The following is a 27,440-nucleotide window of genomic DNA, read 5'->3' as shown; positions in this document are numbered from 1 at the left end:
GGGTAGGGCAGTGGATGTTGTCTACATGGATCTTAGTAAGGCATTTGACAAAGTTCCTCATGGGAGGCTAATACAGAAGATTAAGATGCATGGGATCTGCACAGAATTAACTGTTTGCATTTAGAAGACAGAGAGTAATGGCTAAAGGGACTTATTTGAGCTGGACGCCTGTAATTTGTGGTGTTCCACAGGGATCTGCACTGGGAGCTCTGCTGTTTGTGACCTGGATGAAAATGTAGCTGGGTGGGTTAGTAACTTTGTGGATGATACCAAGATTGGTGGAGTTGTGGACAGTGCAGAAGACTTGGCAAAAAATACAGTGCAATGTAGACCAGTTGCAGATATGGGCAGAGAAATGGCAGATGGAGTTTAACCCAGATAAATTTAAGGTGTTGCCCCTTGGTAGGGTAAATGCAAGGAAACAGTACTCTGACCTCTCTCATTAACAAGCCGCTTTCACCCACAGAACCGACACTCACTGAATTTTTTTGTTTTTCATACCATTTTCTGTAAACATTGGAGACTGTTATGTGTGAAAATCCCAGATCAGCAGTTTCTAAGATACTCAAACCACCCTGTCTGGCACCAGCAATCATTCCACGGTCAAAGTCACTTAAAATCATATTTCTTTCCCATTCTGATATTTGATTGAACAACAACTGAACTTCTGGATCAGGTCTGCGTGCTTTTACACATTGATTTGCTGCCACGTTTGGTTGATCAGATGTTTGCATTAATGAGCAGGTGTACAGGTGTACCTAATAAAGTGGCCACTGAGTGCGGTTTCTGCCTCCTCTCCAACCAAAGAAGCAGAGACTTACCTGGAATCTAGTAGAAAAATCAGCTCCAGCACCCACTTGATTGGCTCAGGCTCATTTAAATGGAATGAATTTATTTCATATTAAATAGTTATATCTTGTCATCACAGTATCTTCAGTGTTATCTATCCCCAGTGTTCTGGCAGGATCTCAGTAAAATCACAGAAAAAGAGTATTTCCCTTCAGCTCCTTATTTGCTGTGTTTGAGTTTGCTGATTGGCTCTGAAACCTCTCTCTGTGATAACGTTTCAGAAGTATACAGGGAGAAGGCAGGAGAATGAGTGGGACAATAAATCAGCCATGATGGAATGGCAGAGCAGGCCCGATGGGCCGAATGGCCTAATTCTGCTCTTATGCCTAATGGCTTTATGGTTGTAATGTGTTCTTGAGTGTCCTGGGACGTACTATATTAATGCAAGTTTTTTATATCAATGATTGAATAAAAATAAGTGAGAAAATGATGGATTGTATTATGTCACTGCATTCAAATTATTGCAAACTTTCCCATCTGGCTGAGACGAATCATCACTGGTGATGAAGAACACCACAACCATGAATGCTTACACACACTGCCTCAACTACAGGACCCAGTAGTCAGATCCACTACACATGTGTACATCAGTCACAGAACTAGTCTGTCTCACAGTCATGGTACCGAGAGGATAGCTGGGCCTATGGAAGCTCCATTCTGCAACAAGAGACAGAATAACCAGGGAAGTGGAAAAGTAGCAAAGAAACTGGGGAGATAGGCTCATAAAGAGAACTTCTGGCACATGGTCTTCATAAATGAAACTGCAGAGTACACAGGAGTTGGGATGTTATGTTAACATTGTACAAGACATTCATGAGGCCTAAATTGGAGTTTTGTCTGCCGCTGTGCTCACCCACTGTACCTATAGGAAAGATCAATAAGATTGAAAGAGTGCAGAGAAAATTTACAAGGATGTTGCTGGGACTTGAGGGTCTGAATTACAGGGAAATGTTGAATAGTTCAGGACTTTATTCCCTAGAGCTGAGGAGAATGAGGGCAGATTTTGATAGAGGTATATAAAATTATGAGGGGTATAGACGGGGTAAATACAAGCAGGATTTTTCCACTGAGGTTGGGTGAGACTAGAGATCATGAGTTAAGGGTGAAAGATGAAATGTGTAATGGGAACTTCTTCCATCAGAGGGCAGTGGGAACATGGAACAAGCTGCTAGCAGAAGTGATGGATGCGGGTTCAATTTCAACATTTAAGAGAAGTTTTGGTAAGTACATGGTTGGGAGGCATATGGAGGACAATGGTCCAGGTGCAGGTCGATGCAGAATAAGACAGGACTAGGCAGAATAATGGTTTGGCATGGACTAGATGGGCTGAAAGGCCAGTTTCTGTGCTGTTATACTCTATGAATTTATGAAAGTAGGCAAGGGAGGAGATTGCTGAGCCTCTGGTGATAATCTTTGCATCATCAATGGGGATGGGAGAGGTTCTGGAGGATTGGAGGGTTGTGGATGTTGTCCCCTTATTCAAGAAAGGGAGCAGAGATAGCCCAGGAAATTAGAAACCACTGAGTCTTACTTCAGTGGTTGGTAAGTTGATGGGTCAGCATGGCTTTGTCAAGGGCAGGTCATGCCTTATGAGCCTGATTGAATTCTTTGAGGATGTGACTAAACACATTGATGAAGGAAGAGCAGTAGATGTAGTGTATATGGATTTCAGCAAAGCATTTGACAAGGTACCCCATTCAAGGCTTATTAAGAAAGTAAGGAGGCATGGGATCCAAGGGGACATTGCTTTGTGGATCCAGAATTGGCTTGCCCACAGAAGGCAAAGAGTGGTTGTAGACGAGTCATATTCTACATGGAGGTCAGTGACCAGTGGTGTGCCTCAGGGATCTGTTCTGGGACCCCTAATCTTCGTGATTTTTATAAATGACCTGGATGAGGAAGTGGATGGATGGGTTAGTAAGTTTGTTGATGACACAAAGGTTGGAGCTGTTGTGGATAGTGTGGAGGGCTGTCAGAGGTTACAGTGGGACATAGGATGCAAAACTGAGCCGAAAAATGGCAGATGGAGTTCAACCCAGATAAGTGTGAAGTGGTTCATTCTGGTAGGTCAAATATGATGGCAGAATATAGTATTGGCAGTGTGGAAGATCAGAGGGATCTTGGGGTCCGAGTCCATAGAATGCTCAAAGCAGCTGCGCAGGTTGATTCTGTGGTTAAGAAGGCATACAGTGTATTGGCCTTCATCAATTGTGGAATTGAATTTAGGAGCCGAGAGGTAATGTTGCAGCTAGATAGGACCCTGGTCAGACCCCACTTAGAGTACTGTGCTCAGTTCTGGTTGCCTCACTACAGGAACAATGTGGAAGCCATAGAAAGGATGCAGAGGAGATTTACAAGGAAGTTGCCTGGATTGGGGAGCAGGCCTATGAGAATAGATTGGGTGAACTCGGCCTTTTCTCCTTGGAGCAATGGAGAATGAGAGGTGACCTGATAGAGGTGTATAAGATGATGAGAGGCATTGAACGTGTGGATAGTCAGAGGCTTTTTCCCAGGGCTGAAATGGTTGCCACAAGACGACACAGGTTTAGGGTGCTGGGGAGTAGGTACAGAGGAGATGTCAGGGGTAAGTTTTTTACTCAGAGAGTGGTGAGTGCGTGGAATGGGCTGCCGGGAATGGTGGTGGAGGCGGATACGATAGAGTCTTTTAAGAGGCTTTTGGATAGGTACATGGAGCTTAGAAAAATGGAGGGCTATAGGTAAGCCTAGCAGTTTCTAAGGTACGGACATATTCGGCATAACTTTGTGGGCCAGAGGGCCTGTATTGTGCTGTAGGTTTTATATGTTTCTGTTTTCTATGAAAAATATTGCTGCAGAGATTGGTCCTGTTTAGTGCATCTTCTGGTGCAGAAGTACACTTGGTTCAATGTCCCTCCTGAGGTAGGATTTAGTTACTGCTCCTGCTCATGTGCAACACTCTGGAGAGGAATTAGTTACCGCTATCTATTGGCGCAGCTCTCAAGAATGGTTCTGGAAGCCATTGGTTCAGACGTTGCACTTCCTGAAAGATACAACTACAATGCCCATTGAGGTGTAGCTCTCAGGTGAGGGACAGTATGCTCGTGGCTTCCAGAGAAGGATACCACCAGTCTAAAAGTACGACTTTGGGATTGGTCCTGGTACAGCTGGGGACCCCAGGGCTTATGTAAGCTCTGACATGTACCAATACTAATACTGCTTGCAGAATAGGCAACAATTATCATTACTAAAGCAACATTTGCACTGAACGTTCAATTTATACATGGTTGAGAATGTTCTCTCTGGTAACGATTCACTATGTCTGTAAGCAACAAGTTAATTTGCTGAGGTCCTTACTTGGCCACCTTGGCTTTAAAGCAGTGAGCTGCGCTCAGAACCCAGTAGTTATTGATGACCGACCCACTGCAGGTATGCACATAAGTCCCGTCCTTCGAAACGATCTGTATACTGACTAACCAAGGCCACGCGCCTGGATCTGCATCATGGTCCCCCAGAATTTCTGTACCCAGGTCTTCCTCTTCCTCGTTCACTGCTGGGCGGTGGCTGCATTCTGCAAAAGGAGAGGACACAAAACCAGTGCCACCATTATTAAGATCAGCAGTACCTTCTCTACACTGCACAATCCTTTTCACCAGGTCAGTTGTTGCTTAACATATAACACTCCATCCTCAGGGTCTCAAAGTAAAGGGTTCAAGCCCTTTCTTAAGGTTCAAAGTGCAGAGTAAAATTTATTATCAGAGTACATACTTGTTACCACATACAACCCAGAGATTCATTTTTCCTGCAGGCATACTCATCAAATCTATAGAAGAGTAACTGTAAACAGGATCAATGAACAATGAACTGTGCAAATGCAGATATAAATAAATGCAACAATAAATAATGAGAGCATGAAATAATGAGGTAAAGAGTTCTTTAAGTGAGACCATCAGTTGTGGGAACACCAGAAATAGAATGAGTGTAGGAGTATTCTGCTTTTGCTCAAGAGCCTGATGGTTGAGGGATAGTAACTGTCACTGAATCTGGTGGTGCAGGTCCTGAGGCTCCTGTACCTTCTACCTGCTGGAAGCAGCCAAAAACAAGAGCATGGCCTGGGTGGTAAGGATCTTTGATGATGGATGCTGCTTTTCTACGGCAACGTTTCATGTTGATGTGTTCAGTGATTGGGAGGGTTTTACCCATGATGTACTGAGCTGAATCCACTACCTTTTGTAGGATTTTCCACTCAAAGGCATTGGTGTTCCCGTACCAGGCCATAATGCAGCCAGTCAGCAAACTTTCCACCACACATCTGTAGAAGTTTGCCATTTGATCCTGATGCACCATCAATAACTCTCGGAGACGTGAGGCGAGAGATAGGCTTTTATTAGCTGGAAGAGAGCACTGTCAGCAGCAAGAGACCATCGCACAACATCCTGGAGACTGAGGGAGGAGCAGTGCCTCCAATCGCCTTTATACAGGGGTCTGTGGGAGGAGCCACAGGAGCAGTCAGCGGGGGGGGGGGGGGGGGGGTATATGTATATGCGAGACAAGTATATCTGATCCTCCGATGAGTACTGGCTCACAGGGGTCTGGCTTCCCTTTCCTGAAGTCCCAGCGATAGTTGGGTGTATAAAGGAAGGATGGGAAGATGAATACAGGGCCCTGGTGGAGGACTGTGTCAAATGGTACAAAATGAACCATCTGCAGCTCAACATCAGAAAGTAAAGGGGATAGTGATGGACTTTGGGAAGACTATACCTACAGAGCTCCCTGTTACTATAGATGGTGAGGACCTACAAGTACCTGGGGTACACCTGGATGGCAGACTTGAGGAGCACTAACACAGAGGCTGTGTACAAGAAGGGCCAGAGTTGCCTCTACTTCCTGAAGAGACTGAGGTCCTTTGGAGAATGCAGGACTCTGTTTCACATGTTCTACCATTCTGTTGTTGCTAGTACAATCTTCTACGTGGTGGTGTGCTGGGGCAATGGCATCAACATGGGTGATGCCAACAGGCTCAATAAACTGATTAGAAGGGCTGGCAATACACACAAAATGCTGGAGGAACTTAGCAGGCCAGGCAGCATCTATGGAAAAGAGTACAGTTGATGTTTCAGGCCAAGACCCTTCAACATTACAACTGGGCTGTCCCCCACTCACCATTACAGCTGACTCTTCCACACTATTACAGCTGGGCTGTTAATCACTCTGCATTAGAGTTGGGCTGTTCCCCACTCACCATTGCTCCCTGTGCTCCTGACAGTTAATCAGGTCAGATGGCTGATCAGGTATACATTACCCAGCTGATCATTGTGGGCAAGGTCTTATCTTTTGCACAAGCCCAGGTCCAATCAGCAAATCTGGAGATGTTTTTGTGCAGTATATTATCGCCCATGTGGTCTTTATGCCCTTGTGAATACCTGCGTAAAAATGGACACCTCTCTCTCAACATGTAGTACCTAAACTTCTTAAAAAACAGAAGTGAAATTGCGCAGTCCATTATTAATTGTAAATATCTTTAAGATTAGCTTAACGATATTTACATGTACATCAAAACATATAGTGAAGTGTGTCATTTGCAGCAAATTAAATCAGCAAGGGTTGTGGTGTGGGCAGTCCACAAGTGTTGCCACACTTCCAGAGCCAGCTTTGCATGCTCACGACCTTAACCTTACATCTTTGGAATGTGCACCCAGAGAAACCCACACAGTCACAGGGAGAATGTCAATACTCCTTACAGATGGTGACAGGAATTGAACCCCAATCACTGAGCACTGGCACTATAAAGTGATCATGCCACCAATCATTCCTGTAGAAACCCAACATGCCTTTGAAACTATCTCTCTGGTACTCACTGAGCCCATCTGTCTAGTGTCCTATGATGCACATGGGATTCATGGAAAACTAATAGCATGACACAGAAGCTGGTGTTAGGACCATTCCAGTTTTCAGAGAACATTCAGATAAAGGTGCACCTCTGTGGACAGATGAAAAGAAACTCAGGTTTTCAGTAAAATCCAATTCAGTGTAAAGAAATCTCTCAGCAATGTTTAGAGTGAATTATGATCCTTCTCCTATATAGCAATTACAATTTCCAAAAACAGTTTATTAAACTTTATTATTTTCAAAAATCTTCAGTTAATGTTGATTCTAAAGTATAAAAAATGCCCGATGCCAAGGTTAAAACTATCTATTATCAATAGCTGCAGCTGCAGAGAAATAAAGTGTGATCCTGCCAAAATTGGACATTGTTTGGTAACACAGACTTCGATTCATGCTTTCTGAATAAAACATGAACAGAGTTTGGACCTCACAAAACCTCAAACATAGTTTTCAGTGAATAAACAATTTTGCCTCTTTCATTCCAATCAGATGTAGTTCTCAGTTTTTAATTTAGACATTGATCATCTGAAGGTAGGTAGCATTGACAGGTTGCCTTACTGTGTCAAGCAATCACCTTTTGGGGTTCAGTTCCCACCACTGTTCTCCCCATGACCACATGGGCTTCCTCCAGCTGCTCCATTTTCCACCCACAGTCCAAAAAAGGTTAGGGTTACGTAGTTGTGGGCAGGCAATGTTGGCACCAGAAGCATGGCAACACTTGAGGGCTGCCCAGTGGAATGCTCGCTGATTTGATTTGATACAAAAGTTTCACTATAAGACATAGAAGCAGAATTAGGCCATTTGGCCCATCGAGCCTGCTCCACCATTTCATCATGGCTGATCCAATTTTCCTCTCAGCCCCAGTCTCCTGCCTTCTCTCTCCGTATCCTTTCATCCCATGACCAATCAAGAATCTATCAACCTTTGCCTTAACTATACATGAAGACTTGGCATCCACAGCTGCCTGTGGCAATGAATTCCACAGATTCACCGCTCTCTGGCTAAAGTAATTCATCCTCATCTCCGTTTAATGAGGTCACCCCTATTTCATCTGAATTCTAGTGAATACGGATCCAGAGCCATCAAATGCTCTTCATATGACCAGCCATTCAATTCGGAATAATTTTTGTGAACCTCCTTTGAACTCTCTCCAGTTTCATCACATCCGTTTTAAGATAAGGGGCCCAGAACTGCTCACAGTACTCCACGTGAGCCCTCACCAGTGCTTTATAAAGTCTCAACATTACATCCTTGCTTTTATATTTTGATGTACATGTGACAAATGAATCTAATTTTATCTGAAGTACATAACAAGAAAGGAAATAAAAGCAGGTGTAGGTCATTCAAGTCTATGTGTCTATTCAGGTTCCAAGTGTAATTATTATCAAAGTAAGTATGCAGTATACAACCCCGAGATTCATCAGCCACAAAACAAAGAAACAGCATGAATACCAACATGCAAAAAAAAAAGAACCAATTATGCAAACAGTAAAAAAACGAGTGCATAACACACAGAATATTGAACATCATACTGTAAAGCCCTTGAAACAGTCTAGGAATATTCAGTTTAGTTCAATAAACACATTAAATTTTCTGGTCTTACTTATCCTTTGCTAATTTCCTTCTATTTTAGATACTAATACAGAGATGATAAGATATGTACTTCAGCCTTTCCTAGATGATCATACTTCTTCAGCAAATTGTCCAAATACCATTTTCATTCCCAGATACATTACAGTGCCTGAATCTTTGACAGCACCTCATCAGGTCTGAGCAGCTTCCTTGAGCCTCAGATATGTTGTGCAGATGTGCTCACCATAAGTCTCGATCAGTAGCAAAGCATTCACAGCATGCAGCTGCAGCATCACCTCTACACTACCATGTGTCTATCACCAGCTTGGATACCTACTCAACCTGGACCAGTTCAGAAAGCAATGCGGAAAGAAAAGTCCTGCTGCAATGTCACTGGTTATTCCCATTCACTCTCCTGGCTGGATCCCAATACTTCACTTCGTTCATTATCTCCTTACCAGAGTTTCCATGTTCAGCTGCACAAGTGCCACAACACAAAGTCAGAAGGAAAAGATGAATGAAGGCAGGTTTCAATAATTGCATGCTTACTGGAACTGAAAGCCCACCCAGCTGGGCTTATCATGCGACTCATGGGCATATGTTATTCACCGGGGGATGGCTTTCTCCCCATGCTTATTGTTACACTCGATGATGTCAGAGCCACCATTGTTACACAAAATGACATCAAGATTGTCAGTACTCCATGAATGATGTCATAGACCCAGAATGACCAAGGATTTAGAAATAATTCCATTGCTTTAAACTCTTGAAACAATTGGCAACATGGCTTCAACACAAGCCTGGATTGATGAACTGAAGTTGTCTTAACTGTGACTCAAGTACTAAGCGTTTATTGCAACACCACTATCACCTCCTACATCAGTAAGCTCACTGAAATGAAAGTATCATCACCTCCAAGGTGATATACCACAAGGACTTGAATTCTCACCATTTTCCTTCATTGTCTGTGTTAGGTACGTAGTATAATAATTCCAGTTAAGTATGATGTTCTCCTAAGGGTTTATCTATTGGTGGGTCCTCAGTTGGCTGTCTTGGTATCAAATATTAGAACTCCCTACCCGAAAGGGTCAGAAGACTTTTACCAAACAGACTGCAACTATTCAAGAATATCAACTATCATCTTCTCAGGCAAATAGGGATAGATAAGTAAATTCCAGCCCCTTGAGGTGATGGCCACATTCACAAATAGATTTTTGTTTCGAAGGCCAGGTGGAATATGCAATACGACCATGAAAGTGCCCCTTTTCAAGGCAAGAATATTGCTCTCCTTAGTAAACTGAACTGGAGATCAAATTAGAAGAGTGGTGTGAGAAAAAATAGTGAAATGGTTGTCATTTCCACTGTTACAGTGCGTTGGAACTGAACTCAAAAGTTTAAATTTCTCATCAGGGAGTTTGAGCCTGAAATTGCAGTTAAAAAAAATCTAAGGAATAGATGCATAATTAATGTGCCAGTTTTCAAGGATGCTAAACAGAAGCCAGATTCGTCTCTCAGAATGATGTAAAAGATTCAAGTACACTGTTCCTAAAGAAGTGCAGCTTATCTTCTTCCTGAGGAGGAAACTGATAATTGTCCTTCAAAGGATGTGGCCAAAACTGATCATTCAAATATTCAACTATCTACTGTTTTTAGAAACATGTGATGTGCAAACTAGCTGTTATGTGTGAATGCGAGAGCTCTGAGATGTCCTGAGATTGTCTAAAGCACTTACTGCATGAAAACCTAGCTTTTCACATCAGTGCACCAGTTCTGAAGCCAGAGCATTGTTCGCATTACTCAGATGGATGTGTAGCTATAGAGATGTTTTATTTCTTGCCTGTCTTCAAATGAGTCCTCGCTTCTCTGCTGCCACGGTCTCGCTGACGATGCCACAGTGGTGCTGCCAATGTCATCGCGTTTCGCTGGTGACGGGCACTGTGGGCTGTGCTGGGGTGACCAGTGGTGGTCGTTGCCGCGTCCACATGGGCCACTTCCAGGAGCTGCCCTGCCGGAGAGCCAGGGCTTCAGCGTCAAGGTAGAGTGTTGCCCCCAGCACGTCCACACAGGCCCCCCAGCAGGACAGCAGACCCAGGCCGATGGTGTAAGACTCCCAGACGTCGGCTAGCCACACCTCGTGCTCTACTATGTCTCCCCACTGCGACGTGTAGCCACCTCATCCCTCTCATCGCCACACAGTCACCAGTGACCACAGCCAGCTGGAACGCCGGCGTGCACCCAGGCAGGGACGGCTGGTCTGTGTTGGGGACGACACCCATACGGATGATGGTGCTGGTTGACCCAGCACCACCTGCTGCCCAATTCCTCCCTCATTGTTCCTCTGATGGCCTCTGTTCCAGCACTCTTACAAGGGCTCTGTAGTCACACTATTCAGCCGGTATTGGGTTGAGGAGGGCCCGCAGGGTATCCACTTCCAGCGCCAGGCCGAGGTGTCAGTGGGGCTCCAGCCATTGTGCCACGCGGCAAGTTCGACTTGCACCAGGTGAGGCTCCAGGCAGATGGTACTGTTGTATCTGCGGAGCTTCAGGGTGGACCTTGTGATGTTAACTGCTGGAGGCCTGTTGGTCCTCTGCTTTCTCCAGAGACATTGGTGGTGCCTGCCCTATTGCCCATCCTCCCATGTAGTGGCATCTTGGGTTCTCCAGCACAGGAGGCAGGTGATGTGCTGGGGGGCCTGGGTACACTTGCCCTGTCGGGGTTCCCCAGGAAGGCACGATGCTCAGTTCCCAGGTTCTCCCTCTGGGTCAACATCTCATCTTCAGTAGCCCAGCCCAGAGGAGGAGGAGACATACTGCTCGGACCATCAACGGGTCATAAGGTGCGCCATCTGTAATCAGTTTCACCGTCAACTTCCAATCCCACTCCTGACATGAATGTGGTGAGCATACGGTGCATGATGACAGACGAGAAAAGCTCATTTATCTCAACTGACATCAAGCAGAAAAACAGACCAGGTGCTATGACCCAGGGTGAGAACAACTGAGTCTCATATACAAGGGGAGGTGAATATTACACACCACGGTTATGGCCAGGGTGACTCATAAACACACGTGACTAACTGTATAACCCAAGCTAAAATATAACAACAAATGAACTTGAACATCCCACCATAATCCCACAAAAGCATTTTAACACAAGAACAATAAAAAGTGATGGTCATTATGAATGCTGGGGCAGGCTATTGACCATGCCCCCACCCCAGGATTGCCATGATATACAGCAAAAACTTACCAGGTCAGACAACATTGTGTAAAAAAATGCATTAACATTTCTGGTAGAGGATTTTTAAAAATTCTGATGAAGAGTTGTTGGCTTCAAACATTATTTCTGATTTTATTTCTGATTTTCACTATCTGCTGTAATTTTTTTTATTTTTCATCACTAAAATTGACAATGTAGGCAAAATCTCATTGCTCTTCAAAAGACTTTACAGTGCAAACATGGCTGTTAATGTACAAAAACAGTGACAGTATGTCATCTACCAAAGTATCTTGACTGTATTCTAGACAGATATAGAATTAAATATTCCAGATTTAAAACATTTAATAAATCAATTAGATTAGTTTGTGTCACACCATGCAAACTATTGAAATCAACTCCAGACTTTAAACTCCCCCTTGCTATTTGTTATTTTCGGTTTAAAACTTCAAAATGGGTTTGCTGTAGAAAACCACTCACCCTTAATACGTATTCTGAGCATATTATCACTCATTATTTATTGTATTAGTTATTTATTATTTATTGATATCTTAAATTCATTCTGACTATAAATTCTCCCAAATCGGCATTCAATACCATCACACCTCAAAACTAATCAATAAGCTTCAAGACCTTGGCCTCAATACCTCCTTGTGCAATTAGGTCCCCGATTTCCTCACTTGCAGACACCAGTCACTTCGAAATGGCAACATCTCCTCCACAGTCTCCCTCAGCACAAGTGAACCTCGAAGCTGTGTGCTTAGCCCCCTGTTCTACTCACTTTACACTGATGACTGTGGCGAGGCGAGGCGAGGCTCCAATGCCATACTCAAGTTTGCTCATGACACCACTGTCACAGGCTGAAGCAAAGGTCATCAGATTGAAAATCCGGCAAGGTGGTGCCGTAACAACAGCCCTTCACTTAATGTCAGCAAGATCAAGGAGATGATTATTGGCTTGATGTCAGGAGGAGGAAATCAGAGGTCCATGAGGCAGCCCTCATTAGAGGATTAGAGGTGGGGAGGGTCAACAACTTTAAATTCCTCAGTGTTATTATTGGTGCAGGTGGGACCTATACAAAAAGGACAGGTTGCACTTGAATGCCAAGGGGACGAAGGGCAGGATTGGATGATGCAGGTCCCGGGGTTCAGGTGTTTTAAAAGGAATAGGATGGGAGGTAGAAAAGGGAGGGGAGTGGCATTGCTGGTCAGGGATAGTATCACAGCTATAGAAAGGGAGGACGCTGCAGAAGGAGTGTCCATGGAGTCAATCTGGGTGGAAGTCAGAAATAGGAAGGGACCTCTGGCTAGGATCTTTATGTCCTTGTTGTCCACGGGAATGGTACCAGAGGATTGGAGGGAGGCGAATGTTGTCCCCTTGTTCAAAAAAGGTAGTAGGGATAGTCCAGGTAATTATAGACCAGTGAGCCTTACGTCTGTGGTGGGAAAGCTGTTGGAAAAGATTCTTAGAGATAGGATCTATAGGCATTTAGAGAATCATGGTCTGATCAGGGACAGTCAGCATGGCTTTGTGAAGGGCAGATTGTGTCTAATAAGCCTGATAAGAGTTCTTTGAGGAGGTGACCAGGCATATAGATGAGGGTAGTGCAGTGGATGTGATCTACATGGATTTTAGTAAGGCATTTGACAAGGTATACACGGTAGGCTTATTCAGAAAGTCAGAAGGCATGGGATCCAGGGAAGTTTGGCCAGGTGGATTCAGAATTGGCTTGCCTGCAGAAGGCAGAGGGTTGTGGTGGAGGGAGTACATTCAGATTGGAGGGTTGTGACTAGTGATGTCCCACAAGGATCTGTTCTGGGACCTCTACTTTTTGTGATTTTTATTAACGACCTGGATGTGGGGGTAGAAGGGTGGGTTGGCAAGTTTGCAGACGACACAAAGGTTGGTGGTGTTGTAGATAGTGTAGAGGATTGTCAAAGATTGCAGAGAGACATTGATAGGATGCAGAAGTGGGCTGAGAAGTGGCAGATGGAGTTCAACCCAGAGAAGTGTGAGGTGGTACACTTTGGAAGGACAAACTCCAAGGCAGAGTATAAAGTAAATGGCAGGATACTTGGTAGTGTGGAGGAGCAGAGGGATCTGGGGGTACATGTCCATAGATCCCTGAAAGTTGCCTCACAGGTAGATTGGGTAATTAAGAAAACTTATTAGCTTTCATAAGTCGAGGGACAGAGTTTAAGAGACGCAATTTAATGATGCAGCTCTATAAAACTCTAGTTAGGCCACACTTGGAGTACTGTGTCCAGTTCTGGTCGCCTCAGTATAGGAAGGATGTGGAAGCATTGGAAAGGATACAGAGGAGATTTACCAGGATGCTGCCTGGTTTAGAGAGTATGGATTATGATCAGAGATTAAGGGAGCTAGGGCTTCATTCTTTGGAGAGAAGGAGGATGAGAGGAGACATGATAGAGGTGTACAAGATATTAAGAGGAATAGACAGAGTGAACAGCCAGCGCCTCTTCCCCAGGGCACCACTGCTCAGTACAAGAGGACATGGCTTTCAGGTAAGGGGAGGGAAGTTCAAGGGGGATATTAGAGGAAGGGTTTTTCACTCAGAGAGTGGTTGGTGCGTGGAATGCACTGCCTGAGTCAATGGTGGAGGCAAATACACTAGTGAAGTTTAAGAGACTACTAGACAAGTATATGGAGGAATTTAAGGTGGGAGGTTATATGGGAGGCAGGGTCTGAGGGCCGGCACAACATTGTGGGCTGAAGGGCCTGTAAAGTGCTGTGTTATTCTATGTTCTATGTTCTATCAATCACTGTGCTGGGAGAAATCTATAGGTTCCCAAATAGCCCTCAGGACACTGAGGAGCAGATAAGCAGGCAGATTTTAGAATGGAGCAGGAAATACAGGGTAGTAGTTATGGGTGATTTCAACTTCCCTCATATTGACTGGCACCTCCTGAGTGCAAGGGGGATAGATGGGGCTGAATTTGTCAGGTGTGTTCAAGAAGGATTCCTGACACAGTATGTGGACCGGCCGACAAGAGGAGAGGCTATACTGGATCTAGTTCTGGGTAATGAACCTGGTCAGGTGACAGACCTCTTGGTGGGGGAGCATTTTGGTGAGAGTGACCACAACTCCCTTAGCTTCAGCATAGCTATGGAAAGGGATAAAATCAGATGAAATGATAAAGTGCTGAACTGGGGAAGGGCTAACTTTGAAGGGATGAGGCAGGAACTAGCAAGAGTAAATTGGAAACAGATGTTCAAAGGGGAAAGCACGGAAGTAATGTGGGAGAAGTTTAGGGACCACTTGAGCAGGGTTCAGGATAGGTTTGTCCCACTGAGGCAAGGAAAAAATGGTAGGAAAACAGAACCGTGGCTGATGAAACACATGAGGCAACTCGTCAAGAGGAAAAAGGAAGAATATGTTAGATATAAGAAGCAGGAAGTAGGAGGGGCTTATAAGAAATATAGGGTAGCCAGGAAGGAGCTAAAGAAAGGACTTAGGAGAGCTCGAAGGAGGCATGAGGAAGCCTTGGCATGTAGGATTAAGGAGAACCCCAAGGCGTTCTATGTGTATGTGAAGAATAGAAGGATGACGAGAACGAAGGTGGGACCGCTAAAGGATAAAGAGGGCAACATGTGCTTGGAGGCGGAGGAGGTTGGGGAGGTCCTAAATGAATACTTTGCTTCAGTATTCACAAGTGAAAAGGATCTTGATCAGGATGAGGTCCAAGTAGAGCGGGCCTGTGTGCTGGACAATGTGGAGATTAAGGAAGAAGTGCTGGATCTTCTTAAAAACATTAAGATTGATAAATCCCCAGGGCCGGATATGATACACCCCAGGTTGTTGTGGGAATTGAGAGAAGAGATCGCAGGAGCATTAGCTGTGATCTTTGAATCCTCTTTAGCTGCAAGGGAAGTGCCGGAGGACTGGAGAACGGCAAATGTAGTTCTCTTGTTTAAAAAAACGTTATAGGGAGAAACCCAGGAACTATAGACTGGTGAGTCTTACGTCAGTAGTCTGCAAACTACTGGAAAGGATTCTTAAGGATAGGATCTACGAGCATTTGGAGAAGTACAGTCTACTCATGGATAGTCAACATGGCTTTGTGAAGGGAAGATCATGCCTCACGAGCCTGATTGAGTTTTTTGAAGAGGTAACAAAAGAAATTGATGAGGGTAGGGCAGTGGATGTGGTCTACATGGACTTTAGCAAAGCATTTGACAAGGTCCCTCATGAGAGACTCATCCAGAAAGTCATGAGACATGGGATAAGTGGAACCTTGGCTGTTTGGATAAAAAATTGGCTTAAAGGAAGAAAGCAGAGGGTAGTTGTGGAAGGAAAGTATTCTGCCTGGAGGTCAGTGACTAGTGGAGTGCTGCAGGGATCTGTCCTGGGACCCCTGCTATTTGTGATTTTTATAAATGACCTGGATGTAGAGGCGGAAGGATGGGTGAGTAAGTTTGCGGATGACACGAAGATTGGAGGAGTTGTGGATGGAGCTGTAGGTGGTCAAAGGTTACAAGAAGATATAGATAGGCTGCAGAGTTGGGCAGAAAAATGGCAGATGGAGTTCAATCCAGACAAGTGTGAGGTGATGCATTTTGGAAGGACAAACCAGAAGACTGAGTACAGGATTAGTGGTCAGTTACTTAAGAGTGTAGATGAACAAAGGGACCTTGGGGTTCAAATCCATACATCCCTCAAGGTCGCTGCACAGGTTGATAGGGTAGTTAAGAAGGCCTATGGGTTGCTAGACTTCATTAACAGGGGGATTGAGTTCAAGAGTAGAGAGGTCATGTTGCAACTCTACAAATCACTGGTGAGACCGCACTTAGAGTATTGTGTTCTATTCTGGTCACCTCATTATAGAGGTGGAAGCTATGTGGAAGCTATGGAGAGGGTGCAGAGGAGATTTACCAGGATGTTGCCTGGATTGGAGAACAAGTCATATGAAGCAAGGTTAGCAGAGCTGGGACTTTTTTTTTGGAGTGTGGAAGAATGAGAGGGGACTTGATAGAAGTCTACAAGGTTATGAGAGGCATAGATAGGGTGGATAGTCAGTGCCTGTTTCCCAGGGCACCAATAGCAAACACCAGAGGGCATAGGTACAAAATTAAGGGAGGGAAGTTTAGCGGGGACATCAGGGGTAAGTTTTTTACACAGAGGGTTGTGAGTGCCTGGAATGACTTGCCAGGGATAGTGGTGGAGGCTAAAACATTAGGGGTATTTAAGAGTCTCTTGGACAGGCACATGAATGAAAGAAAAATGGAGGGTTATGGGATAGTGTGGGTTTAGTACTTTTTTTTAAGGATTATATGGGTCAGCACAACATGGAGGGCTGAAGGGCCTGTACTGTGCCGTAGTGTTCTATGGTTCTATGGGACCAGCATCCTAGTGGGGAGGTTTGCAAAGGCTATTGGGAGAGTTTAAACTAGAATTACTGGGGGGTGGGAACCGAACTGAAGTGATGGAGGAGGGGGCGGTTGGCTCACAAATAGAGAAAGCTTGGAAGCAGTGTGAGAGGGAGGTGATAGAGAAGGGATGCGCTCAGACCGATGGTTTGAGATGTGTCTATTTTCATGCAAGGAGTAATATGAACAAAGCGGATGAGCTTAGAGCGTGGATCAGCGCTTGGTGAAATGTGAGGCTATCAGGCAGGAACTTGGAAGCATAAATTGAAAACAGATGTTCTCAGGGAAATGTGACAAATGTTCAGGGGATATTTGTGTAGAGTTCTCATAGTTACATTCTAATGAGACAGGGAAAGGATGGTTGGTACAGGAACTGTGGTATACAAAAGCTGTTGTAAATCTACTTAAGAAGAAAAGAAAAGCTTATGAAAGGTTCAAAAAACTAGGTAATGATAGAGATCTAGAAGATTATAAGACTAGCAGGAAGGAGCTTAAGAATGAAATTGGGAGAGCCAGAAGGGGCCATGAGAAGGCCTTGGCGAACAGGATTAAGGAAAACCCCAAGGCATTCTACAAGTATGTGAAGAACAAGAGGATAAGACGTGAGAGAATAGGACTAATCAAGTGTGATGGTGGAAGAGTGTGTATGGAACCAGAGGAGATAGCAGAGGTACTTAATGAATACTTTGCTGCAGTATTCACTACGAAAAAGGATCTTGGCGATTGTAGGGATAACTTACAGTGGACTGAAAAGCTTGAGCACGTAGATATTAAGGAAGAGGATGTGCTGGAGCTTTTGGCAAGCATTATAGTTGGATAAGTCACCAGGACCGGATGGGATGTACCCCAGGCTACTGTGGGAAGCAAGGGAGGAGATTGCTGAGCCTCTGGCAATGATCTTTGCATCATCAATGGGATGGGAATGGTTCCGGAGGATTGTAGGGTTGCGGATGTTGTTCCTTTATTTAAGAAAGGGAGTAGAGATAGCCCTCGGAAATTATAGTCTTAGTGAATCTTACTTCAGTTGATGGAGAAGCTACTGAGAGACAGGATTTATGAACATTTGGAGAGGCATAATATGAATAGGAATAGTCAGCATGGCTTTGTCAAAGGCAGGTCGTGCCTTTGAGGATGTGACTAAACACATTGATGAAGGTAGAGCCGTATATGTAGTGTATATGGATTTCAGCAAGGCATTTGATAAGGTACCCCATGCAAGGATTATTGAGAAAGTAAGGAGGCATGGGATCCAAGGAAACATTATTTTGTTGATCCAGAACTGACTTGCCCACAGAAGGCAAAGAGTGGTTGTAGATGGGTCATATTCTGCATGGAGGTCGGTGACCAGTGGAGTGCCTCAGGGATCTGTTCTGGGACCCCTACTCTTTGTGATTTTTATAAATGACCTGGATGAGGAAGTGGAAGGATGGGTTAGTAAATTTGCTGATGACACAAAGGTTGGAGGTGTTATGGTTAGTGTGGAGGGCTTTCAGAGGTTACAGTGGGATATTGATAGGATGCAAAACTGGGCTGAGAAGTGACAGATGGAGTTCAACATAGATAAGTGTGAGGTGGTTCATTTTGGTAGGTCAAATATGATGGCAGAATATAGTATTAATGGTAAGACTCTTGGCAGTGTGGAGGATCAGAGGGATCTTGGGGTCCGAGTCCATAGGACGCTCAAGGCTGCTGTGCAGGTTGACTCTGTGTTTAAGAAGGCATACAGTGCATTGACTTCCATCAATCGCGGGATTGAGTTTAAAAGCTGAGAGGTAATGTTGCAGCTATATAGGACCCTGGTCAGACCCTGGTCAGACCCCACTTGGAGTACTGTGCTCAATTCTGGTTGCCTCACTACAGGAAGGATGTAGAAAGGGTGCAGAGGAGATTTACAAGGATGATGCCTGAATTGGGGAGCATGCCTCTTCTTTTTGCCTTCCTGAATTCCTTCTTTAGTATTTTCTTACATTTTCTATACTCTTTAAGTACCTCATTTGCTCCTTGTTGCCTAAACCTGCTATACACCTCTCTCTTTTTCTTAACCAGATCACTAATATCCCTTAAAAACCAAGGTTCCCTATGCCTGTTAACTTTGCCTTTAGTCCTGGCAGGAACATGCAAACTCTGCACTCTCAAAATTTCACCTTTGAAGGCCTTCCATTTACTGAACACATCCTTGCCAGAAGACAACTTATCCCAATCCACTCTTCCTTGATTTCTCATTTCCACAAAATTGGCCCTTCTCCAATTGAGAACCTCAACTCGAGGACCAGACCTATCCTTATCCATAATTAACCTGAAACTAATTACTCTAAACCCAAAATGTTCGCCTGCACATACTTCTGTCACCTCATCTGTCTGGTTCCCTAATAGGAGATCAAGTATTGCATCCTCTCTCATAGGTACCTCTATATATTGATTTAGAAAACTTTCCTGAACACATCTGACAAACTCCAAGCCATCTAGCCCTTTCACAGTGTGGGAGTCCCAGTCAATATGTGGAAAGTTAAAATCCCCTACAACTTTCTGTTTCTTAAATCGGTCTGCTATCTCTCTACAGATTTGCTCCTCCAATTCTCTCTGACTATTGGGCGGTCTATAATTCAACCCTATTAGTGTGGTCACACCTTTCCCGTTCCTCAGCTCCGCCCATATGGCCTCTGTAGACAAGCCCTCCAGGCTGTACTGTCTACACACAGCTGTGATATTTTCCCTGACTAGTAATGCCACTCCACCCCCTTTCATCCCTCCCACTCTATCATGTCTGAAACAATGGAACCCTGGAACATTAAGCTGCCAGTCCTGCCCCTCCTGCAACCAAGTCTCACTAACAGCAATAATGTCGTAATCCCACGTGCCAATCCACATCCTAAACTCATCTGCCTTACCTACAATACTCTTTGCATTGAAATAGATGCACCTGAGAACATTTCTATCACGTACAAACCTTTGATTTCTGTCTGTACATGCAGTCCTTGCATGACCTTTATCCTCCTCCACCTCACTACCTGCTCTAACACTCTGGTTCCCCTCCCCTTGCAAATCTAGTTTAAACCCCCCAGAGCAGCACTAGCAAATCTACCCACAAGGATGTTAGTCCCCCTCCGGTTCAGGTACAAACCCTCCCATCGGAACAGGTCCTACCTTTCCTGGAACAATAGATTGAGTGAACTCGACTTTTTCTCCTTGGAGAGACGGAGGATGAGAGGTGACCTGATAGAGGTGTACAAGATGATGAGAGGCATTGATCCTGTGGATAGTCAGAGGCTTTTTCCCAGGGCTGAAATGGCTGCCACAAGAGGGCACAGGTTTAAGGTGCTGGGGAGTAGGTACAGAGGAGATGTAAGGGCTAAGTTTTTTATGCAGAAAGTGGCGAGTGTGTGGAATGGGCTGCCGGCGGCAGTGGTGGAGGCGGAGATGGTTTGGTCTTTTAAGAGATTCCTGGATAGGTACATGGAGCTTAGAAAAATAGAGGGCTATGGGTAACCCAAGGTAATTTCTAAGGTGAGGACATGTTCGGCACGGCTTTGTGGGCCGAAGGGCCTGTATTGTGCTGTAGGTTTTCTATATTTCTATGGTCTCTCTTTGAGGGCTTTGCTGTTGCTTTCATGGTGGGTGGTGTGAATGCTGATGCTTTATGCTAGAGTATGTGGGAGGAGGAGGGAGTGTTGATGGTGTTTGCTACTGCTTGTGTGTGGGAGGGTTGCAGGGGGTTCTTACATTTTTTCTGTCATTCATTCTTTGGAGTTTTTCTGTTTCAAGGATGTCTGTGGAAAGTAATAAATTCAGGCTGTACGTATATTATATACATTATCTGATATCATATGGAACCACTGAACATAATCGTACCCCTACGTTTGCCAGCTTGGCTCCATCCACACCCTCCAGCTCACACCCTACTGCCACTAACGTCAGGACTGTTCAAAACTCAATTGCCTTCCGGCTAAGAAGTCATATCTAACCACATCCCTTCCATCCCTCCGTCAAAACTTCCCCATTGATTGACATTGACAAATATTGAAAACTCACAAGTATTCAACCTAAAGTAACAACCAGAAAGGATTAAGTTTGTATTGTAGTGTTTATTGTATGAGTTTGGTTTATTCATAATGTAATTCTTCATGGATCAACAACTTATCTTTCAGAAAGCTGCTGACTGGCCAGAAACAGGATAGTCCAGCACAGAGCAGCGTGCTGATCAGATTTATCACCCACATGTTCTCTAGCAGATGAAAGATTGCCTTGAGTGCTTTCTTGATAGAATTTACAATCAGTGCATGTTCTGTACCTTTGGGAGACTCCTCGGCATCTTCAGTCACTCCTGTACATCCTGTGCCACCATCCATATGGTCCTCACTCAGTGCCCTATTTCCAGTGTTGATTCTGTATTTCTGCCCACTTCCCCTCAAGTCTTCCAGAAACGTATCGCTTGCTGTTGTCTTCCCCTTTTGGTTAATTCCAGCTGTCTCTGTCAATCAGCAGTCGTCATAATGGACATCAAGTCCTAGCTCTGGATCTGTCTTCAAATGCCAACTACAAGGATGATAATTGTCTTCAAGTTGATGCCTCAAAATTTCTCTGGGCCCCACATGAAACAAAGAGTTTTCAGTTTTCAGCATCGATACTATTACTGCTTTACTGACTTTGGGATAGTAATGTCACTCTTAGAAACAGGGAAGAAAAGAACATACATAAAATTCAGTACTGGAGGACAATAAATTAGCTCTTAAAGGGTTTTGCAATTTCATGAAATGAAATTTTGAGAAAGCAGAATAGCTATTTTTCAATTTGCTCTTTGATCTTGCTATTTCTTAAATCTCACAGAATGGGCAGATCAATGTAAATGGAGATTACTCTGTATCTATCGTGTAGTATCCCCACACGGGCAGGCCAGTGTGGGAGCTTTACTCTGCCTCCATCTCACGCTGTATTAGCCCTGGGAGTGTTCGTTGGCACAGTGTGGTCAGAGCTTAAATCTGCAGCATGTTCCTACGCTGTATTTACCCTCAGTGTGCTTGATAGGACAGTGTTGAGGAAGTTTCATTTGGCATCCAACCCATTCTGTATTAAACCACACTCCATTGTTCCCAAACACACATCCTTTCAGTGTGGAGGAATCATCTAACTCATGGTAAACATGAACACCATCTGAGAATGACAATCTATCATCCTTCCTCAGACCTCATTTTGAAAGTGAACGGATGGTGAACAGTTGCTTTAAACGTCCCTTTCATACAATGACTTTTTACCTGTGGCTGACAGTGACAATTTATAAGAAATGAGATTGACACTAATCCTAGCGCTCAGGGGAGATTCATTCTTGGCTCCTGGGTGGATTATAGAAACAGGGCAATTAACACCAGCAGCCTTTGTGATATCATCTAACCACAAGCCATCACAATGAGATTGTAACACAAACAGAACGTTGGGGAACTCAGCAGGCCAGGCAGCATCTATGGAAAAGAATAAACAGTTGACGTTTCGAGCCAAGGACCTTCTTCATGAAGGACTGAAACAGAAGGGGAAAGATGCTAGAATAAAAAGGTGGGAGGAGGGGAAAGAGGATATCTTTACATTAAGATTGTAAAGGTCATTACCTGGTTCTTGATTAAATATCACTGAATGTTACAGGATGTAACTCTTTGGCATATTCACAATTGCTTAATCTCATTTCCTGTACACAGCGTGAGCAGAACAAAGTAATTATTACTCAGGATCCGATGCATAACAAAATAACACAGAAGATAAAGAACACAATAATAATAATAATAATAAACACAATAAATATGAATATATGATAGCTTACATAGTTGGAGGCTTTTTCCCAGGGCTGAAATGGCTGCCACAGGAGGACACAGGTTTAAGGTGGTGGGGAGTAGGTACAGAGATGTCAGAGGTAAGCTTTTTACTCAGAGAGTGGTGAGTGCGTGGAATGGGCTGCCGACAACGGTGGTGGAGGTGGATACGATAGAGTCTTTTAAGAGACTTTTTAATAGGTACATGGAGCTTAGAAAAATAGAGGGCTATGGGTAACCCGAGTAATTTCTAAGGTAGGGACATGCTCGGCACAACTTAGTGGGCAGAAGGACCTGTATTGTGCTGTAGGTTTTCTGTGTTTATATACACAGATTGATTGTAAGTCCATAAAGTGACTCTTGGCTGTACATGAGGTGACTGACAGGAAATAATAACCTAGTGGTGGAGGTGTTGATCAGTCTTACTGTTTGGAGGAAGTAACTGTTTTTGAGTCTGGTGTTCCTGGCGTGGATGCTACGTAGCCTCCTTCCTGATGGGAGTGGGGCAAACAGTCCATGAAAAGGATGTGTGGGGTCCTTCATGATGTTACTGGCCCTTTCCTAGCACCTGCCTGTATATATATAATTGATGATGGGTAGATTGGTGCCGGTGATGCATTGGGAAGTTATACACATAATGCACACATATACTGAAATAAAAACACATGCTGGAATCCCGCAGGATCCCATTCACCAGGCCGTTAGTGAATGATCTTCATCACCATAGCTTACTCACTGGGTTCATGCGTGCTTGTTCAAACAGGAAGTTCCTCTGGGGTTGAGAGTGACTTGCCTCTGTTGCTGTTGTTTTGTAAAGTGGAAGATGCCAGTGTGAAACCTCTTTATCTGCTACACACCAGCTACCACTGTCTCAACAGTGTGCTCTTGGTCAGCTTCCAAAGAGATCCAACGCAACTGAAGGCTGAAGTCAGCTTTACTTGTGTTACGTTCCCCAGTAACCGGGTGACTTACCAGCAAAGATAGATAGGTCCCTGAAGCCTGGTGCTACTATTTTCAAACGTTTTATTTATAAAGGGGCACAAACGTATGGTTAATACAAAACATTCAGATCATATACATCGTCAAAACTCAATCTAAAGCACAGGTGTAGTAATAATCAATCAAAAATGAGCTCTATCGTTGTCTAGGGGTTGAACGATTTGTCCAATTGAAATATAAAAGTCTCGCCAGTTCATGGAGGCTTTTTGCCGCTTGAGGGACCGCTGCGTGTTCACGGGTTGGAGAGAGAAAATAAACTTGCCAGCCTTCTGGACTCAAAGCGTGAGATCGAGAACGGGAGTTCCTCGTTGTCAGTCCGAACTCCTTTTTGGGGTTATTAGCCAATCGATTCCCTAGCTCGGGGATCCGAATCACACGTGGCTTCCGAGCAGCTTCCCGTTATTACGAGAGGAATGAGCGATGGTGTCCGTCTAGTGCGTCGCTGGAGTACCGCCTCCAGCAGTCTCCTTTTTATCATGGCTGGCAGATTTGTAAATGTCAATCAAGATAGGGTGAGGCCATCCCCACACCACATTGCCCAAGGGTGTCCATGTCCCTGATAGCTGGCACGTACTATAGAGTTGCAATTCACACAGGTGCCTCTAAGAACAATGGTCAACTCCGTGGCATTGTCTCTCATTTCCTGGGTCCAAGACCCGAATTAATAGCGATCTTGCGATTCTCTTGAAGGAGGGGGCTGAGGTCATGACACTTGGCACACGTTTATTCACAGGTACGGACAGATGCAGTGATGCACTCAAAATCTGCACACCCATATGGGCGCAAACACTCTTGGCAACAACTTCCTTGTAGGCTCTTTCTCCCCTTCCTATTCAATTCTCCACCAGCCTTTACTTACTTTTATTCTCCCCTAACTCCCTCCCTCATTCTCCACCTCTCTTTTCTATCTCCCTCTTAACCATTTTTCTTGTTCACTCAACCCAACTCATAACTCCCTCTTTCTCTGAAATCTCCCTCCTCAAATGCTCTTTCATCTGTTACCTCTTTCCCCCAGGTCCCTTCTGTTGCCACCTTTTCCCTCTTCATCTGTTACTCTTCTCTTCTGTTTCCCCTCACTCCTCCCCACTGTCTAGCAGCTGCCCACTCATTCTCCCCCAGAGGATTTGGAACAGTATGGCACAGTCCAGGTCCTTCAACCCACCACATTGTGCCAACTCTTTAACCTACTCCAGGATTTTTCAAACGTTGCCCTCCCACAAAGCCCTCCGTTTTTCCTTCATCCACATGCCTACCGAAATGTCTCTGATGTACCACCACACCTTGCCAGACCCTGTGCAAAAGCAACGACCTCTGACACCCCCTACACTTTCCTCCAATCACCTTTTGCATTAGCCATCGCCACCCTGGAAAATGGGCTGGCCGTCCACTCAGTTGTATATACCTGCTCGGATGCATTTTCCAATACTGATGTACTGTAAATTGAAGCTCAGGTTGTACATAAAAAGATAGAGGCTGAGTTTTGTGGTTTAGGGTTTAATTTATTTTATTTGAGCCAATGCATAATGTTTCCAAACACAATAACTAGGATTCACTAAAATGGCATTTGCTACAAAGCATGAAAGTGTGTCTGTTTCAGGTACTCCTCCTTGGCTATTGACCCTGCCTGCCCGGAGGCACACAACAGGCATTCAGTTATTATGCTTTTTATTTTTTTGTTAAAGATACAGCACGGTACAGGCCCTTTCATCCCAACGAGCCCACACCCATGTGACCAATCAACCTACTTACCCATATGCCTTTGGACTGTGGGAGGAAACCCACATGATGGTGGAAAGAACGTACAATCTCCTTAGAGGCAGCGGCAGAATTGAACACGGGTGTCTGGAACACTAATACCGTCGCACCAACCGCTACACTACTCTGCCACCCCATGTTATACCTACAGTACAAGATTATTTAAATTACTCATCGCTATATTCCACATTTACCCCCGTCCCCAAGGTCATTCAATGGTAATTAACAAAATCTTTCCAATACACCGGGGACCTCCTCTCTCTGCATCATCTTCACTTGAAGCAGAATAGGCTGTGCAAATGGTGATATCGGTAAGTGTACGTAGGGAACTATGCACCCTTTTCCCAGGCGATAGTGGCCATTCATCAAAAAGTGATTATTCCCTTTTAAACGTTTATTACAGTTTGCTTCACACACCCAAATTCGGCAGCCGCTCACCTCTTGAAGCTCCCTAACCAGGATGTACTCAAGTAAGCAGAAATTCTGGGCATGCACTGTAGCTAACTGCCCTGGGTTTTCCAAAAGGTTACAGGTAAAAACGAACCCTGGGTCGGTGGTCATTTATATGTGAACAAGTTCTAGTGTGTATTGATGGTTAAAATGTCCAAGACTGCTCCCTTTGCACCACCGATGTATGTTCTGTCTCCAATTTCATGAACCAATACTCTCCAGACATAACTTCTATTGTAAGAATGGGAATTGGTTCTAGGGATAGATCTGTAAATTCTATAAATCCTAATGGATCCATCATGCATTAGCACTTGCATAATGAATTATGCCTATTCGTGGTACCAAATATTAATCAGTTAATTACCAGTTCCAAATATTTTCTCTCTGAGAAGTCCATTCCAATTTTGAGTTCATTGCATAAAGCATAACTTGAGCTTCACTTGAAGAAAAATGGTGAAACAATAGGCTCAACGTGAATTTCATTTGGACACACTTCATTGTGGCCAGTTCACTTCTTTAAACCTTCTACTGTCCATTTGGTACCTTCTGGGAGGTTCCATTCTTATCCATTTTCACATGATAACTGATTCACCAATTCCAGAGACGATCTGTCAGCCTCTTCTGGAGTCTGGAGCCAGCAGTGCCTGCTCATGGTAATGTTTCAGGGAACTATTTACAAAGTTTAATGACATAGTAGTTAACTTAAGGAAGTGGATGTATCATGAAGGAGAATGCCAGTGCCAATTCAGCTCGACACTGAATACAGTTTTTCACTAATGAACAGGAGTGAAGAGGCAGCTGATGAACTTAAACAGGAAGATGTGCACCAGCAAAATGCTCAGCTAAAGTTTCAGAGTTGCTGATGTAAGATTCAGGATTGTTTATTCAGTACACAAATGTAAAAGAGAAAATAATTGCTGCTCTGGATCTGATGCTATTTTAAAACACAGTAAGCATAAAGAGCACAATAAAGAGAAATCCTGTCAAACACAATGCACAAGTAACTGTTGACTGTGGTTGTAAAGGCACAGGATGAGCTGAACCAGGTGCATGTGTATGTGTGTATATATGGTTGTATTTATGTATTTATTGACATACTGTGTGCAACAGGCCCGTCGGGCCCTTCGAGCCACGACACCCAGTGACCCCATGACTAATCACGGGGCAATTTACAATGACCAGTATGTCTTTGGAGTATGTTCCGCCATTGTAACCATGTAATTCTCTAAATTTATCTGACTACATGTGATTATCGCAACTGAAGTTGTAATAATTTGTTTATTGTTGAATAAGTATAAAACATCATGTTAGGAGAGTGAGATTCTCCTAGACACTTTCCCCCCCACCCCCGGAGGTTGACTGGGTGAATAAAGACTTATACTTCCCACTTGCAGTGTTTGTGTGTCTCTGTTTTAACCACGCACAAATATCCTACTTTTATGACTGCTTATTTTGGTTTTCTCACAAGAGTGAATATCTCTGTTACTCAATCAAACATTAGCACAGGTGGTTCCCACCCTTCTTTCTGCCATGGACCAATACCATTCAGCAAGA

At 44.2% G+C, this 27,440-nt stretch overlaps 1 protein-coding gene across 1 annotated transcript in view; it reads right to left on the bottom strand.

The window, feature by feature from the left end:
• LOC140738210 (chymotrypsin-like elastase family member 2A) overlaps positions 1 to 21,233 on the bottom strand; it is a 32,239-nt gene extending 11,006 nt beyond the window's left edge. The window contains exons 1-3 of the mRNA XM_073065315.1: positions 21,176 to 21,233; positions 10,121 to 10,288; positions 4,183 to 4,396 (exon numbers count right to left, since the gene is read on the bottom strand). Coding sequence (XP_072921416.1) covers positions 4,183 to 4,396; positions 10,121 to 10,288; positions 21,176 to 21,233 — 440 coding nt within the window. The remainder of the gene's footprint in view (positions 1 to 4,182; positions 4,397 to 10,120; positions 10,289 to 21,175) is intronic.
• Positions 21,234 to 27,440: the final 6,207 nt, after the last annotated feature.

The sequence above is a fragment of the Hemitrygon akajei genome, chromosome 14 (genome assembly GCF_048418815.1).
Source record: "Hemitrygon akajei chromosome 14, sHemAka1.3, whole genome shotgun sequence".
In the NCBI taxonomy this organism is placed as follows: Eukaryota; Metazoa; Chordata; class Chondrichthyes; order Myliobatiformes; family Dasyatidae; genus Hemitrygon; species Hemitrygon akajei.
Note: the sequence above shows the minus strand (reverse complement) of the source record. Positions and strands in the feature narration are given on the sequence as shown.